The sequence below is a fragment of the Salvelinus fontinalis genome, chromosome 39 (genome assembly GCF_029448725.1).
Source record: "Salvelinus fontinalis isolate EN_2023a chromosome 39, ASM2944872v1, whole genome shotgun sequence".
NCBI lineage: Eukaryota > Metazoa > Chordata > Actinopteri > Salmoniformes > Salmonidae > Salvelinus > Salvelinus fontinalis.
In genome coordinates this window covers 190,347-208,364 of record NC_074703.1, presented here as the reverse complement: position 1 = coordinate 208,364, position 18,018 = coordinate 190,347, and the positions used below count along the sequence as shown (strand labels likewise).

General features: G+C 44.8%; 1 protein-coding gene across 2 annotated transcripts; it reads right to left on the bottom strand.

Annotated features, from left to right (window-relative positions):
• Positions 1 to 71: 71 nt before the first annotated feature.
• On the bottom strand, positions 72 to 16,501 carry LOC129838514 (cysteine and glycine-rich protein 2). 2 transcript variants are annotated; one of them, XM_055905547.1, is made up of 6 exons: positions 16,394 to 16,501; positions 13,306 to 13,424; positions 11,024 to 11,192; positions 9,636 to 9,765; positions 1,287 to 1,380; positions 72 to 268 (listed from the first exon to the last, which is right to left on the bottom strand). In XM_055905547.1, exons 2-6 carry the CDS (start codon positions 13,415 to 13,417, stop codon positions 192 to 194), a joined length of 582 nt encoding a protein of 193 aa, XP_055761522.1. In that variant the 5' UTR covers positions 13,418 to 13,424; positions 16,394 to 16,501; the 3' UTR covers positions 72 to 191. The 2 variants fall into 2 exon arrangements, with proteins under 2 accessions (XP_055761522.1, XP_055761523.1); XM_055905548.1 differs by lacking the exon at positions 16,394 to 16,501 and adding an exon at positions 16,278 to 16,343.
• Positions 16,502 to 18,018: the final 1,517 nt, after the last annotated feature.

Sequence of the window (18,018 nt, the reverse complement as noted above, 5' to 3'; positions counted from 1 at the left end):
GAGGCTGAATGTGTTTAATTGTAGCTGTCGGTTTTGAAGTTCAGCTCTTCAAGGAATGTTTCACACTTAAGTTGTTTTTTGGAATAGCTTTTTATTTATTGTATATTTGTAAATGGTAAATCCTCCCCCAGGCTTTAAAATACAACGACACATAGCGGTTTTCACAGTCAGAAATACATTGAGGGTGATCATCATTGGGCATGCACCAGAGCTCCAGCTCCCTGGCCATAACCAAATCCTTTGGGTCCAAAGTTCTTTGCGTAACATGCTGGGGACAAAGAAAACAATGAGTATGGAAATGCATCCTAGAACACGTCGGTCAAAGGGTGATTGCAATGGAGAAAGCTGTGTTAAATACAACACTGGACTGTTTCCCTGTGAGCTCTCTGTGTGTGCTGATCCAATGAGGAGTTAATGCTTTAGTTCTCACACCGCAGAACATAAACAGCCCAAAACGAGCCTGATCTCAATGCTGCGTGGGCGCTACATGAGACGCTACATTAAAAGCCAACTGATCAATCTGCCAGTTGGCTCTGGGTCCCTGAACATAGTCAAGTTGTACAACGCATTTGACAAAACGTTTGTGATACAACCAAGAGTTGATCTACACTCATGATTACACAGCTGTTGTGGATACAACGGCTCAATGGTTTTGTGCAAACAAACTGTTGTATGACAGTTCTTACATGATATTACAACCGAGTCAGATTCGCTGGACAAGTTAAGTGTTTACGGGGCCTAAGATTCCATAAAAGAAACCCTAAGTGCTATGTGTGTCTGGGACTGTGCGTGCGTACGTAATCTATTGTTTAGCCAAAACATTCCAATGCTATTTAGTGTGCATGATCTGGGAACAGGAGCCATTGTGGAAGATGGATGTGGAATGTTTAGGGCATCGTGACCTGAATTCTAGCAGTTAGATTTCCAGGTGACGTGGAAAAGTAACAAACGCTTAAAGTCCGGAGCTAGAATACATGGCCTCCAATGCCCTCTGCAAATAGTATCATGTTTTGCTTTTATGTAACAGCTAGTTCATCTAGTTCTTGTGCCTCAGGTATAATCATGTAATCTGCCTATGGTGGGTGGGGTTGGGTTCCTTCGCTCTGGTGACGGCTCCGGGGTGAAGTGTCCTCTAGGTACAGATCTACGATCAGCCTTCCCTCCCCCAATCCTAAAACTGAACCAAGATCAGCTTCTAGGGGCGACTTCACCCTACAATGTTTCCCTCACACTGGTGACCATGCAGGCCCAAGCCTGAAAGGGAATCTAGAAACCTGATGTCTCACCTTTGCAGTAGATCTCTCCATCTTTCTCTGTCTGGGTGGTAGACTCCAGGCTCTTCCCACACTTGGCACAGCGGAAGCAGTTCTTATGCCAAGGCTGTCAAGATGAGATACTACTTTATTCATTACTGGGGAATAGGACCATCAGATAATAATGTATCAACTAGTGTGCATTGAGGACAGATTCTAATGCGTTTCATTCTCCAGCAGTATACTACACATGTACAAATCATACAGGCATTGTTCTAACATCTGGACACCAGATCTGATTATTAAAGGATTCTTATTGTGTTGCCATAATCTTTCACATACTGTACATTTCCTCTCATTGTGAGCCGCAGAATGCAGCGTAACACCAGTTAAAGTGAAGTAAAATCACATCAGCCTGCCATGACGTGATGGCCTACATCTGCCTGAATCCCCCCGGCCAGCCAGTCAGCACTGCAGACTTCTACACCAGCTGCCTGGAAACCAGCCCTCCAAATCCAGAGTTTATGAAAAAGCTTAAGCCAGAAAAATGTGATTTCTGTCTTATGAATTTCCTGCAGTGAATCCATCCAATTGGCTCCTTGCAATAGTAAGCCCAACTGTTTTCAATCAATGGTGGTCACTACAGTTAGCTCAAAACCTTAATTCCCTGTGTAGCAGTGTGATGTTGTTCCCCTAGATTACGCACCAAATTGCACACAAGGACCAATTCAAATAGGCCAGGTCAAGAGGGGATGTTAATAATCTGATAATAATAATAATAATTCAGTGTATTTTTTTATTTAATTACAGCTGCATAGCTAATGTTTTTATTTGGTGTACAAACACTTTTTCATACCAATATTGTACATACAAGTGATTGTAAAAGTTTTGTATACTTTGGTTTGGCCCATCGCGGGTTATCTGTATCCCCATACCACTTTATCGTTCTCTTTTGCCTGACCCTCGGCTAGCAAGGTGCCGGAGAGCTGTGACTGCACCAAGGGTAACGTGTGTGTTGTCTCTTCGTGTGCAGGGCAAATAAAAAGATTTCAACGAGCAGACCATCAGTTGTGGCAGCGTCTTCATTAAGAATTACACAACGCAGAACGAACCACGCTACAAACTGGTGCCGCGACCTGCCGACTGGTTAGCTCAAGCTGACCACCGGAGCTGTGCATGTGGAGGAGATGCGCGACCCGCGCATGCGCACTTGTTGATGGTTTGCTATAAGTGAATGTATACTGTAAATAGTGAAGGTGAATGTAGCATATTCACTAGATAATTGTATTGGCGTTTATTTGCATGTTTTGAGGGAATTTGTTTATTGCATTTTTTTTTGTATTTGTATGCAGTAAATTACATTGTAGTTTAGTTCTCTATTGAGCCATGGAAGACTCTCAAGTCCATAAGATGAGTTATGCTGGGGATTTTGGTGTGGTTAGTGTGGGTAGAGGGAGGGGTGTCCATGCATTTACACCATTGGTACAGTCAGCTCCTGGGAGTAGAGTGGCTGCTAGTCCTGAGTTTACAAGCACTGGGAGGGGTAGGCTGTTTACTCCACCTGACCAGGGTATCCCACCTCTGTCTCTTGATGTACCATTGTCCCCAGTCCTCAGTAATAATGGGACACCGAGTCAGCTTAGTGACCTTATTAAGCAGATTGGTTCAGAGATAGGAGAATCTATCAGAGCGAGTTTACTGCAGCCTGGGGCTTCAAGTCTTTCTCCTGCCCATTCCCCTGACCAATCCCAGCAGTTTCCCCTGCCTCAACAATGTGGGTCAACTTTAATTGATGCGTCCAAGCTGAATCTGGTTGTGAAGTCAGAGGTTAGTGCTCCACCTTTCTTCAGGGGTGATGGCTCAGATAAGTACTCTGTCCTGGAGTGGGAGGAGCTAATGGGAGTCTACCTAGAGAAGAGGGGTTACACTGGGTCTGAGAATGTTGGGGAGGTGATGTCTAGGCTCATGGGGAGGGCAAGGGATGTGACCAAAGTCTGGATGCGTAACAACCCTGTTGTCACAGATGTTAAGGCAGTGTTCAGTGTTCTCAAGCAACACTTTGGGGATACTGTCTACTCAGGTATGCCATTAGCTGACTTCTATGCAATGAGACCATATGCTAATGAGGGTCCACTAGATTTCTGGATTAGGCTTAACAAAGCTGCAGAAGCAGCTGAACAGTACCTTGTAAGTGAGGGTAGAACCTTGCCCAATCAGTGCTCAGAGTTGGCAGTCATGTTTGTACGTAACTGTCCTGATAAAGAGTTGGCCCAAGTGTTCAAATGCAAACCCCTTCGTGACTGGACAGCCAGTGAGGTACAGGATCGTTTGGATGAACTGTTAAGGGAGCGTAAAGCATGTAGAACACAACTTTCACAGCAGGTGGCTGCTGTCTTCAACTCCCCCCAGGAGGAAGTGGATCCTGAGAGCAGACCTAATGTGTCATCTTTTTCTCGATGTGGCCGTGAACCAGAACAGGCCCAATCTGTATCTGAGGGTGGGACATTAGAGAAGGTTTTGAGTATGCTAGAGAAGGCTCTTGTCAGCAATACTCAGTCTGTGAACAGAGGGCCCCGTAAACAGTTCCCCAAACGTGAGCGTGAGTGCGCTGTCTGTGGAAGCACTAATCACTGGACCAAAGCTCACTGTCAGATGCACCAGCTGTGTTTCAAGTGCTTCTCTCCTGGCCACATGAGCTTTGACTGTAGTGAGACTGGGAAGCGAAAGAGCCCTGTATGTGGGCAGACTGGCAGGTCTCAGGAAAACTAGAAAGTCTCCATTCTGAGGAGGGCAATGTGAGGCAGTCTAATTTTTCCTCCACTGATGATGATATCCAATCTGTTTATTCTTATTTTTGTGAGTCAGTACCCAAGAACAACACAGTAATTTTTCAGAACACAATGAGAATTTCTCAGAATGACAGTTTGTTTTACACCACCGTGCTAGTACAGGATAAAGTTGAGCTGAAGGGGATGTTAGATAGTGGGTCCATGGCTACTACTCTGCGCGCAGATATTGTACCTCGGTTGAGGGAGGCAGGAGTGGTAGAGGGGAACTTTCTAGCTCCTTCAGACATCATACTGGTGGGTTGTGGTGGGACGCAAACTAGCCCAGTGGGCATGTGTGACTTGAAACTACAGCTTTATGGCTTCAGTTATGTAGTCCCAGTGCTGATTGTAGATGGGCAGGTTGATGAACTCATTGTTGGCACTAACGTGTTGAAGTCTCTGATTAGACAGTTCAAATCAAATGACAGCTACTGGCAGGTGGTGGGTACGCCAGGTCCCTCTGGACAGTGTGAGGACAGCCAGTTCCTGCGTCTCCTATCAAATCTGGAGAGATGGAGAGGAGACTCCATCCCAGATAAAGTGGGCACCATTAAGTTGAAGAGGGCAGTAACGCTCCAACCCATGAGTGAGCATCTTGTGTGGGGCCGCTTACCCCCAAAGACAAAACTCTCTGTGGGCAGTACTGTTGTTGTCGAACCCAGCACGTCTCGTTGTGTGAATCGACACATACTAGTAGGGAGAGTAGTTACGCCTCTGTGGGGGGATGGATGGCTCCCTGTGAAGATTGTGAATCCAACAACTTCGCCAGTTACCCTGAGACGAAATGCTAAAGTGGCAGATGTGTACCCTTGTATTGCATTGGAGGATTTTGATGATGTCAAGCAGAAAGCTGCTTACCAGAACGTGGCAAAAGCACAATGTGACAGCTCACATGGCAGTCTTACAGCCAAGAGTTCAGTTGATGGCAGTGTAGTTAATGGAAACAGTACACTGAGCAATCTTGGACTTCAAGGCCTGTCGGTTGAGGAGTGTCCAGTCTCACAGTTCTGGAAAGACAAACTTGTCGGTTTAATTGAGAAGTATGACACGGTGTTCTCTAGACATAGCCTGGATTGTGGAGAGGCAAAAGAGTTCTGCCATCGCATACGGCTGACTGATGACCGCCCATTTCGATTACCTTATCGTAGGCTTTCTCCAGCTGATTACCAAAAACTCAGGGAAACACTGGATGATATGGAGGAAAAGGAAATCGTCAGAAAATCCAGCAGCGAGTATGCCTCACCATTGGTGCTGGTATGGAAAAAGAATGGGGACTTGCGTCTATGTACTGACTTTAGGTGGTTAAACGCCCGCACAGTGAAGGATGCTCATCCACTGCCTCATCAGGCTGATGTACTGGCGGCGCTGGGAGGTAATGCCTTCTTCAGCACAATGGACTTGACATCAGGGTACTACAATGTGCCACTGCATGAAGAGGATAAGAAATACACTGCCTTTTCCTCTCCTTTAGGTCTGCACGAGTACAATCGTTTGCCTCAGGGCCTTTGCAACAGCCCGGCTACGTTTATGAGAATGATGCTGACCATCTTTGGGGACCAAAACTTTCTAAGTCTCCTTTGCTATTTGGATGATCTGATGGTTTTTGCTAAGACGGAGGAAGAGAGTCTGCAGAGACTTGAGATGGTTTTCCAGCGGTTGCAGGAGCACAATCTTAAACTGTCTCCGTCTAAGTGCAAGTTTTTGAGGAGGTCTGTTAAGTTTTTGGGCCACATCATTTCTCAGGAGGGCGTAGCCACTGATCCTGCTAAGATTCAAACCATTTTGAATGTGACTGAGAGTGAGATGATGGAAGCTGATGGTGTCACTCCGTCTCCTAGCAAAATCCGTTCTTTCCTTGGTATGGTAGTATACTATCAACACTACATTGAGAATTGTTCCATGGTTGCTAGGCCATTGTTTCAGCTGACTACAGGTCAGAAGAAGCCTAGGAGAGGCAAGGGCAGAAAGAGGCCTGGTCCCTCTCGCAGGCTCACTGCTGCAGACTGGACTGCCGAGTGTCAACTCGCTTTTGAAGCTTTGAAAGCAGCACTAGTTGACCAGGCACTGCTGGCTCATCCAGATTTTTCTCAGCCATTTTTGCTTTCTGTTGATGCATCTACTAGTGGTTTGGGAGCGGTACTATCCCAAGTGCAAGATGGGAAGGCCATAGCCAGGCCAATAGCTTTTGCTAGTAAATCTCTTAATCATGCACAATCCAAGTATCCTGCTCACCGGCTGGAATTTCTAGCCATGAAATGGGCCATTCATGATAAGTTCAGCCATTGGCTGCGAGGGCATAAGTTTACGGTGTGGACCGACAACAATCCACTCAAATATATTCTTACAAAGCCGAGACTTGATGCATGTGAGCAGAGATGGGTTGCAAAGCTGGCACCTTTTGATTTTGATATCCAGTACATACCAGGGCCCAAGAATGTCGTTGCTGATGCTTTGAGCAGAGAGCCATTTGTCCGCCCCAAAGTTCTGCACCGACTGACAAGAATTCCATATGATGTCCTGCTGGAGGAAGCCAGAGGTCTTCGACTGGATGATGTACAAGACATGTTCCGTCTCTCCTGTGAGCAGCCCGAGGCTGGCTGTGGAACGTCTATGGCTCCTGGGAGTGAGTTGAGTAGAGCTGGAGACGATGTCAGTGGGTTGGTTTCCTGTGAAGAGGTGTCTGCTGTCCTCCAAGCCCATCGCCGATGGGATGATGGTGCCACAGTGAGGTCCGTTTCACATGTGCAGCACCTTGAGAAGTTGATGTCCATGGGTCAGAGCCCTTTACCTGTCCTTACACACAAGGAGCTGTATGATAACCAGTCACTGGATCCTATCATCAGCAGAGTAATGTTCTTTGTAGATAGAGGCCGGCGCCCATCTAGGAGAGAGCGAGTCTTTGAAGCTAAAGAAACAGTTTATACTCTAAGACAGTGGGGGAAACTCACCACGCGGTTAGGGATTCTGTATCGTGTCTCAAAACACCCAGTGAGTAAGAAGAAAATATTCCAGTATGTCGTACCTGTGTCTTTGAGAGGCCTTGTGTTGAAGGGAGTTCATGATGATGCTGGTCATCAGGGTCAGCAGCGCACATTGTGGCTCACGAGACAGCGGTTTTACTGGGAATCTATGGAGAAGGATGTCAAGGAATATGTGGCCCACTGTAAGAGATGTGTGTTGAGTAAAGCACCTGAGCCTGAAGCAAGAGCTCCACTTGTCTCCATTGTGACAACGGCACCTTTAGAACTTGTGTGTATTGATTTCTGGACTGCCGAAGATTCAAACAACAAGTCTATTGATGTGTTAGTAGTGACTGATCACTTTACTAAGCTGGCCTGTGCGTATCCATGTCCAAACCAGTCTGCTAAGACTGTTGCTCGTGTTCTCTGGAATAATTTCTTCTGCATTTATGGGTTCGCTGATTGCATCCATTCTGACAGGGGTGCAAACTTCGAGAGTTTACTTATTGCAGAATTACTTCAGTTATCTGGTGTTGAAAAGTCCCACACCACACCTTATCATCCCATGGGTAACGGTCAAGCAGAACGTCTGAATCGCACACTGGGTGGGATGATTAGAGCTCTGCCAGCTAGGTCTAAGGCTAAATGGCCTCAGATGTTGAACACATTGACATTCTCCTATAACTGCACTGTTCATGAGACTACTGGGTTTCCACCCTTCTTCTTGATGTTCGGACGCACCCCTAGGTTGCCGGTAGATGTTATGTTTGAAAGTGTGCTGTTGGATAGGGACACAGTAGATGTGGATAAGTATGTCCAGTCTCTGGGTGAGGATCTGAGAGAGGCCATGACATTGGCCCAGCAGCATGCCAGTAAGCAACAAAAGAGACAAGCCGAGGTCTACAACAGACGGTCTAAGGGTCACTCGGTGCAGAAGGGAGATAGAGTTCTACTTGCTAACAAGGGGGAGAGGGGCAAGAAGAAACTGGCTGATCGCTGGGAGAGTGTGGTGTACATAGTGGTTGCAAAGAACAGCTCACTGAACACATATCGTATCCAACACCCTACCACTGGACGCATCAAAACTGTGCATAGGAACCTGATTATGCCAGTCAACTTTCTGCCTTTACCTTCGTGGGAGGAACCTGAGGGTCACGGATCTCTATCGAGTGGTGACGTGATCTCTGAGATGTCTGCAATGTCCAGCCAAATGGATGGGAGTGACGCCAGGACTGTCCACTGGGTAGCAGGCCTTCCTGAGTCTTCTGGGAGGATACTCCAAGAGGATGGTGAAGTCCCGGCTGATGGAAGTGAGGTGGAACAACCGTATGAAGTCCCCTTAAGTGAGGTGTGCTCAGCAGAAGTGGACCAGAGAGATATCCCCGAAGCCTACAAGAGTTCTGATTGCGAAACTCCATTCAGTGTGGATGATGTTACCTTGGTTGAAGATGCTTCGTCAGTGTGGTCTGTGACAATCTACCAGGATTCTGATCAGTCGTCTGACACTACTAGTGTTGAGTCGGTAACTGAAAGTGTGCTGGCTCCGGAGATGCGGATCTGTAGTACTCCCCATCCTGAGGTTAGACCTCTTAGCAGGGTTAGTGCTGTCTGTGACATTCCTGCTAGGTTTGTGGGTGAGGGTGTTCGGACTAGACTGGGTAGACTTATTAAGCCAGTGGATAGGTTAATCCAAACTATGTCTACACAGGAAATGAAACAGTTCTTGGTTTCTCAGTGACGGTAGGATATTGCCTACCTTTTCTTTTGTAGGAATGTAGGAAATCTAAGCATGTCTTAGAATGATTTGTGGGTTTGTCTAATATATTTGACAATTCATGTAACTTTGTGTGTAGTCCATCGGCATAAAATGTATATGGCATTTTTCGTATACGGTTGAATAAGGGATTAGCTACCCCTTATTTTTCCTAATCCTTCGCGGGATAGCTTTTCAGCTGATCGACCATTTGTGGGTCTAGAATTAAGGGACTACACTGGGTTACTCTGTCGCCCTGTGGGTGTGAATTTTTTTTTTCTTTCTTTGCTTTGTTACCTTTGAGGTAATGTGTTTTGTTTTGGGTCTATAATCTAGTGTAAAACAGTGGGGGTGAATGTAGCAGTGTGATGTTGTTCCCCTAGATTACGCACCAAATTGCACACAAGGACCAATTCAAATAGGCCAGGTCAAGAGGGGATGTTAATAATCTGATAATAATAATAATAATTCAGTGTATTTTTTTATTTAATTACAGCTGCATAGCTAATGTTTTTATTTGGTGTACAAACACTTTTTCATACCAATATTGTACATACAAGTGATTGTAAAAGTTTTGTATACTTTGGTTTGGCCCATCGCGGGTTATCTGTATCCCCATACCACTTTATCGTTCTCTTTTGCCTGACCCTCGGCTAGCAAGGTGCCGGAGAGCTGTGACTGCACCAAGGGTAACGTGTGTGTTGTCTCTTCGTGTGCAGGGCAAATAAAAAGATTTCAACGAGCAGACCATCAGTTGTGGCAGCGTCTTCATTAAGAATTACACAACGCAGAACGAACCACGCTACACCTGCTCCACTTAATCTACGCCCCCTCCGCTCACCTTGCCTGCCCCCACGATCTTCTCCGCAGCGTACACTGACTCCCCACACCGGCCACACTTATCCGAGCCCCCGAACTTCTGGGCGAATTTGGAGGGGTTGGGGTTGGTGGTGGGTCTGTGACACTGGGTCCTGAAGGTGTACACAAACAAACAGCATTAGAGAAGTTAGGGGAACAGATCTCCTCTGGTTCTCTGGGGAATGCACCTGAATAGGAGGCTTTGTGCCGAGGACAGTGTAGAGAGAGAAGAGGGTCAGCAGGGCTGCCCAGGAGCCTGTGGTTAGGTTACATAATGGGGCCCTTTCATAACAACAACCACCTGATGCCATACTGGGTAAACAGCCCTGTGTGTACAGTAGATGAGGTTACTGGCCATTACCACGGCTCTGACTGACTGGTTACTGGCCATTACCACGGCTCTGACTGACTGGTTACTGGCCATTACCACGGCTCTGACTGACTGGGAGGTTACTGGCCATTACCACGGCTCTGACTGACTGGGAGGTTACTGGCCATTACCACGGCTCTGACTAGGAGCCTATCAGGTTATTCCCAGGTCTCTTAGAAATACAACAATGTAGAAAGAGTGTCATGCTGCAATATGAATCTGGGCCCATATTCAAAAAGCATTTCAGATTAGGAGTGCTGATCTAGGATCATGTCCTCTCTGTCCATGTCATCTTGTTCATTATGATCTAAAAGGGAAATCTGATCCTAGCTCAGTACTCATGTTGATGTGTTATAAATACAAACCCTGATTACAGTACTCTTAGTGTCTATATTAGTTTATTTTGACAGATGTGTGCGCTCTAGTCTAATGTATCCTAGTTGAACTCTGGAAGTTTACACAGTATTCCTCACATGATCAGGGAACCATGTGGACAACTGTTGAGCAACTATATGTCAGTGAAAATGCACATCAGCACCAATGGATTAATAATAAATGAACAATCGCATCAGGTCTAATCCGACGGCTGGGTTTCCCTTTGTAGTCATTTAGCAGATGCTCTTAGCCAGAGCCACTTACAGGAGCAATTAGGGTTAAGTGCCTTGCTCATGGGCACATTTACCTAGTCGGCTCGGGTATTCAAACCAGCAACCTTTCAGTTCCTGGCCCAGTGCTCTTGACCGCTAGGCTTTTGCCGCCCACATAATCCGTGATACAATAAAATAAAATAGTATTCTAACTTGATTTACCATACAACCACACAGTAACCATTGAACAGAAGAGAGGAATATGGTGGAGGGTGAAGTTGCCCCTAGATGCTGATCTTGGGTCAGTTTTGCATTTCCCCCACTAATGGTTAAGATTGGGGAGGGGAAGCTGATCCTAGATCTGTACCAAGGGGAAACTCCACCCCCAGAGCTTTGTATATACTACACACGTACTCCTCTGGTTTGATCCCCAGTCTCTCTCCACGGTCCATGCTGAGTGTCCCAGCTCCCTGACCGTAGCCGTAGCCCTTGGGGCCGTACTTCTTCCCATAGCAGGACTTGCAGTAGATCTCAGTGTCGTGGATGGCCACATTGTTGCTGTCTAAACCCTTTCTGCAGACCACTGGATAGGAAATAAAAATAAAGCTGTCTGAATGACACAGGATTGTTTGTCTGAATAACACATTGCATTGTAACTGGAGGGATACTGAATTGCCGCAAGTTTCCCTAAAAAGGTCTTAATTCCTCAATGGTGGATTTAGTTTCTAAATGGGATATTATCCCTCATTCCAGGAAGGAGGGAGAAAAGAGAGAGCGCCACAGTGTGACATCATAGCAGCAAGATCAGTGACCTGTTGCCTCAAGATAATGCAACCAGTGAAGAACAAACACAACCCATATGTTTATCTTTCCTTTTGTACTTTAACCAGTTCTAGTTCTAACACTGTACATAGACGACATCTGAAATGTCTCTTCATATGGAACTTTGAGTAATGTTTACTTTTTGATTATTTCACATTGGTTTATCTTTTTAACTTGGTTTAGTAAGGTAAACATGTTTCTCATCCCAATAAAGCCCATTGAATTGAAATAAGACAGAGTGAGATCGGGACAGAGAGCATTCTAACTAAGAGCATTCTTTCAGATGATGTGCATCAGGTGCAATCTGAATCAACACAGTCCTTTTGTCCCCACTACCATCCCCTCAGGCCAGGGTCAAGGTTATAAAAGCATTCTGTATGAATGGACTACAGGTGAAACAGTACGGGGGCTTCCGGTTTGAGCATGTAGGAGAAAGGTGGTTCCCGCACACATTTACCTGAAACTACAATTCACCTTTACCTCCAGATTAAATCATTTTCATTTACAATGTTTAAGACAGTTTATATCTCACAACTTAGTCTTCCTGCACAAGCAATATCAATGTATAACTACCATTGCTACATGGCATCTAAATAGTGTGGCTTCATTTACTATGATAAGGAGTTCAACAAAGCAGAACTGGAGGTAGGTGCATTATTAATGCATACATAGTACACTACCCTATGAGCTCTGGTCAGAAGTAATGCACTATGTATGGAATAGGGTGCCATTTGGGAGCCAATATCATTTGGGACCCACATATTGGCTCCCACTGCTCATTAACTCATCTATAGGTCTGCCTGTCTCTAAACAAAGACAGGTTGGTAAGGACCCCACAAAAATCCTTAATTTGTGGGACAGATTGTTTTTGCGCTTGCTTTGATGGCAGAGTGCTAATCCACAGCATGTGCTCTGTGTGTTCACTCCAGTCAAGGTCCCCAAAACGTCTTCTTCACTGAGGGAGGTGCAGACACACAATCTCACATGGCTAGCAGGACCATGTCCACTAACTATTTACTGAGCTATGGGAGGAGAAACACATCAATGCATTGTGCATGATACATTGCATAGATTGGTGAACTTCAGTTTGACCCCTATCATATAACTTCCTCAAAGTATAGTTCCTTTCTCATGTTTCCATTCATATTAAAGTGACAGAAAAGACCATTCAAGATGGAGGTTGACTATGCGTGGGTTCACATGCCCTGTCCAGACACACCCTCTAGTCCCCTCAAATTCCAATCTGGACCTCGATCCAGTTCCATTACTTTTGTTCATTATTCCCTCTAATCATGGACTGATTTAGACCTGGAAAAGCAGGGCTGTGTTCACACAGGCATTCCAATTATTTTTTACCAATCAGATCAGCTCGGAAAAATAACTGATGTGAAAAGATCTGATGTGATTTGATCAAAAGACCAATTAGTGGAAAAAACTGAGCTGCCTGTGTAAACGCTGCCCAGGTGGGCACAATTCATTGTCAGGTAGAACAGAAAAGCAGCAGTAGTCTGGACCTCGTAGGGTCAGATTTTAATACCCCTGCTCTAGTCTAACCCCTAAACACTTGTAGATCTGAAGTTATTGATTGGGATAGGTTTAATCAATAAGGTGAAACTTCCACCTGGCCAATCAGGAAGAAAGGTAGAATGACAACCATATTTCTGCGGCTCCTTACACCTGTTCAATCCTTTCAGAGCTCCAAAATTGCCTGGGGCTTGTTTCTTGACAGGGTCAAAGTGGACTAACAGGGCCACCACGTTCAGTAGCCAAACATTGTCGAATATTTCAGATAGAACGTTCCAAAATGTTGCGTCCTACTGAACGCACCCCAGTTAGGCTGATCCAACACTGAGAGAAAATGAGGTCGCACTCACTGCACAGGAAGCAGCATTTGTGGAAGCTCTTCCCATCACACTGCACCTCCTCGGCATGGTACACCGTCCCCTGGCAGGCACCACACTTGTTACCTCCTCCCCAGTTTGACATGTTGGTGCTGTTGGAGAGACACATGTGCAGAGGGGATGAGAGACATGATGTGAGACTTAACATAAGTTTCCCCTAGGTACAGATCTAGGATCAGCTTTCCCTCCCCAATCCTAACCTTAACCATTAGTGGGGGAAATTGACCCAGGATCAAGGTCTAGGAGCAACTTCAACCTACTCCAAAAGGAGAAACACAGAGGAAGTTAAGGGTTAGTCCTTCCTGTCCTGTTTGACACAAAACATCAGTGAAACACCTTCCTGGACCAATGAGATACAGGCAGAAGACAACAACCCCTTCTGTGCTCAGGAAGTCCAAACGGAACAACAGGCCACTGAGTCTAAGTGAGGACAGAACAATAGGGCAGCTGAATACATTATGGAGGTTTCATAGGATCTACGACACCTCAGAACAATGTTTTTCTACGAGTTATAAAATATTCATTCAAATTGCTTGTACAAAACAAGTGTGACCTATAAACACTGATCCTGTGGCCACATAGAATGTACATGACAAACTGATGCAGACAGTCACATCATGTAATCATTTCAAAGACCAGCCAGACGGTATTTAACTAGAGACACAAAAACATAATTTAAGATGTTACACTCCTATCTGCATTCCATGACAAGCAGAGCGTCCACAAACAAGAACAACGTCCACTCTATTACTATGTAGTGCACTACTTTTGATATGGGCCCTGGTAAAAAGAAGTGCACTACATAGTGAATAGGGTACCTTTTGGGATACAGGCATGTCGTCACCATCAAGAACATAAAGAGTGCTCTTACTTTGTCATGAAGGAAACCACGGAGCAGTGCAGTCATTGATCAAGCACGAGGACGGCTACTTTGTGGAGTTCCCACCCTCCCAACGTTATTACAGACTGCGTGACATGCCCAAACACGAGAATCATAAGTTCACTCAGGGCGTATAATGTCTGTTCTTTCTAAAGAGTTTCAATGCCCTGCATCCAATATTTAAATCAGTCTAGTGGTATGTGCAAACACACAATCCATAGGTTTTTAATGAATAAGTTATTGGGAGTTTCACCACTTGGTTGTGCCTCAATGTTTTTAATACATCTAGATCAGGTATTTTTTTGAGACATGGGAGAGCAGATTTGGGGTGAGGTTTAACCAAATGAAAAAAGAGCAATGAAGCCTATTCAATCAAAAACCAAAGAGTTATTGAATAGGTATAACTTTTACAAGTATGGGGAATCACATACAACCATATATACAGGATATTTGCAGACGACACGACGGTGGTAGCGCTAATCACCGACGACGATGAGACGGCTTACAGCAGGGTTCCCCAACTGGCGGCCTGCGGGATAATTTCGGGCCCGCGGGTGATTTTATCCCCCCCCCCACAAAAAAAAAGTTTTCCCTAAATAAATACATTTTTATTCAAATGTTTTCCCTAAATAAATTCATTTTTATTAAAATGTTTCAATTGTTGGACATAAGGCTAAAAAAACAATTAACAAATCAACTCCATGTGATTTTAAATTTTGAGAATCTGTTCCAAAGCAGTCCCACACATATGTGATATATGTGATCGTAAACAAATGTAAGCAAGGTTTGAAATGATGTTTTAGTCAAATGTTATCCGTTTGGGCTTATTGCGGTCAATTTGCTGTCTACAAATGATTTGTAATTATGTTCCGGCTCCCTGACCATCTGCTCAAGAAAATAAATTTGACCACGACTGAATTTAGTTGATGATCCCTGGCCTACAGGGAGAAGGTCTGTGACCTGGCAGTGTGGTTCCAGGTCAACAACCTCTCCCTCAATGTCAGAAAGACAAAAGAGCTGATCGTGGACTACAGGAAATGGAGGGCCAAGCACGCCCCCATCCACAGGGCTGTAGTGGAGCAGGTCGTGAGTTTCAAGTTCCTGGGTGTCCACAGCACAACACACCTCTTCCCCTCAGGAAGCTGAAAAGATTTGTCATGGGCCCTCAGACACTCAAAAGGTTCTACAGCTGCACCATTGAGAGCGTCTTGACTGACTGCATCACCGCTAGGTATGGCAACTGCTTAGCATCCGACTGCAAGACACTACAGAGGGTAATGCGTACGGCTGCCTGTCACCCAGGACCTCTATACCAGGCGGTGTCAGTGGAAGGCCCTAAAGATCGTCAAAGAGTCCAGCCACCCAAGTCATATAATGTAATATTTTCTACCGCACAGCAAGCGGTACCAACGCACCAATTCTGGAACCAACTGGACACTGAACAGCTTCTACCCACAAGCCATAAAACTGCTAAATAGTTAGTTAAAAAGTTAACCGATACCTACCCTGGCTAGCTGCGCTGACCATTTTTGCACCAACTATTGTGACTAATCACATACGCTACTGTTACTGTTTATTATTTATCCTATTGCCTATAGTCACTTTATCCCTACATATCTACCTCAATTACCTCATACCCCTGCTCATCGACTCGGTACTGGTACCGCGTGTAACGTTAGATCGCCAAGTTATCGTTACTCATTGTGTATATTCCTTATTATTTAGTTATAATTTCAATTTTTTTCTCTCTGCATTGTTGGGAAAGGCCCGTAAGTACGCATTTCACTATTAGTCTACACATGTTTACGAAGCATGTGGCAAATACTATTTGATTTGATTTAACCATTTGTATTTCTGTTGAAAAATCTCATCAGATGTTGCCTAACCCAAGAACCTGGAAAGACAGACAGTACAGGAAACTGCTACAGTATAGATAACTCGCCAGGCTACAGGTGTGCCAGTTTATTTGGAAAAGTTTCATCAACGATCCAACTGAGATATGCGCCAACCACTTGCCTGAGCCAAGACTATAGTAAAAGTCTATGCAACAAACTAGTTATTTCACCTGAGCGACTTGTCGACCCAATCTATCTGGAGAATCCAACTGTTTCACGTAAATAAACTCGCCTCGTGCCACCAATATGGATTCAGCTCTGCTGCATAGATACAAAATGTACCGACCTGTATTTGTTGGAGAATCCTTCAATTTGATCCCAGCGTATCGACGTCGTGTCCTTTACGGACTCACCAAACTACTCTGTTCACAGTTGTTTTAGAGAGGGAGTGGTTTAGCTAGGCAGTGGAGGAGTTTTACTGTTTTACCCATTCATTGCTTTTAACCCAACATGTCAGAAATATAGCATTATAGAATACCTGTGATCAGACCTGAGTTAAGCCAGATATCTGTTTTAATTGGAATGCATACAGGAAACCATAAGGTTTAGAGGCATAGTGTCCTAGTAATAGCCTGCAGAAATTACAGCTCGAATTAAGTAACCACGGGTATGAACAAAACATGTATTTTTACTGCAATAATTACCTTGCTAACCAGTTTATAATAGCAAATCGAGGGTTTGTGGTTTATCCAGGCACTCAGCGTTGTCCTTAAGAACAGCCCTGAGCCATGGTATATTGGCCATATATCACACCCTGTCGGGTCTTATTGCTATTATAAACTGGTTCGCAACGTAATTATTGCAGTAAAAATGTATGTTTTGTCATACCCGAGGTATACGGCCTGTAAAGTAGAATACATACAAGCCATCACATCACACGGAGGCCAGCATGCATTACCGTAACTCTCTCACATATAAAACACCATATTCACTGGTAGCCTCGTCCGTTTCATTTGGAAATGGGGTCCTATGATTGGTTGAAAATGTCATCCAATAGAATAGTAAGTCACATGAGTAGATCATGCATTGTAAAGATGTGATCATCTACATAGACCTGTGCAGAATGTATCTGCAATATACCACTACACTGTTGTGTAGTGTAGCTGAGTTTGAATGAAGTGAAAACTGTCAGAAACCTACATGTCTATCTATGGTGACACGTAGGAATGTCCACCGATGTTCAAATATCAAGTTTCCCACATCATAATGGAAGATTCGTCATGGAAACAGAAAAGTGACAGGCACAGAGGCATCTCACAGGGGAGTATGCTCTTCAGATAAGGAGGATCCTACAGACAGCCTAGATAGAAATACACAGGCTTGAGGCAGCCCTTTCAAACGGATACCAGTCTGCACACACTCACAGGCAGACAGTCCCTCCCTCTCTGCACCGACACGAAGGCTATAACTCAACTTTTGTTTTAGGGATTCTGTACTTTAAATGTTCCTGCAGCAACCGGGTAGTACTGGGTCGTGCCTCTGTTGATGAGTTCACATGGTATGGGGGGAAGATGCCCGTAGACACTGATCTTTGGTCAGTGAATAATTTCCCATAAATTTCACCCTCCTCCATTAGTTAACACTGTTGTGTAAAAATTAACCATAATGCTGAGCAAAGGCCTTTTCTGAGATATTTCCACTTCATCAAGATGTGGGTTGGCTTGGTGTGGGTGATATTTAACTTGTCTCAGGGGTTACATCCATTATGTAATCCCCCGCTCTGTGATTAATGTGACACACACACACACATACGCTGCTAATACACTCATCCAACCTCGCGCTGCTCACATATGTGAATCATATTAGCAGGACATGGCAGTATGTTTACAGTAAAATGTATTCATCAGTGGTAAAAGATGACTGTAGTCAGCCTCCCCTCTCATACCATAGTATCAGTGGTCCATATCTGTA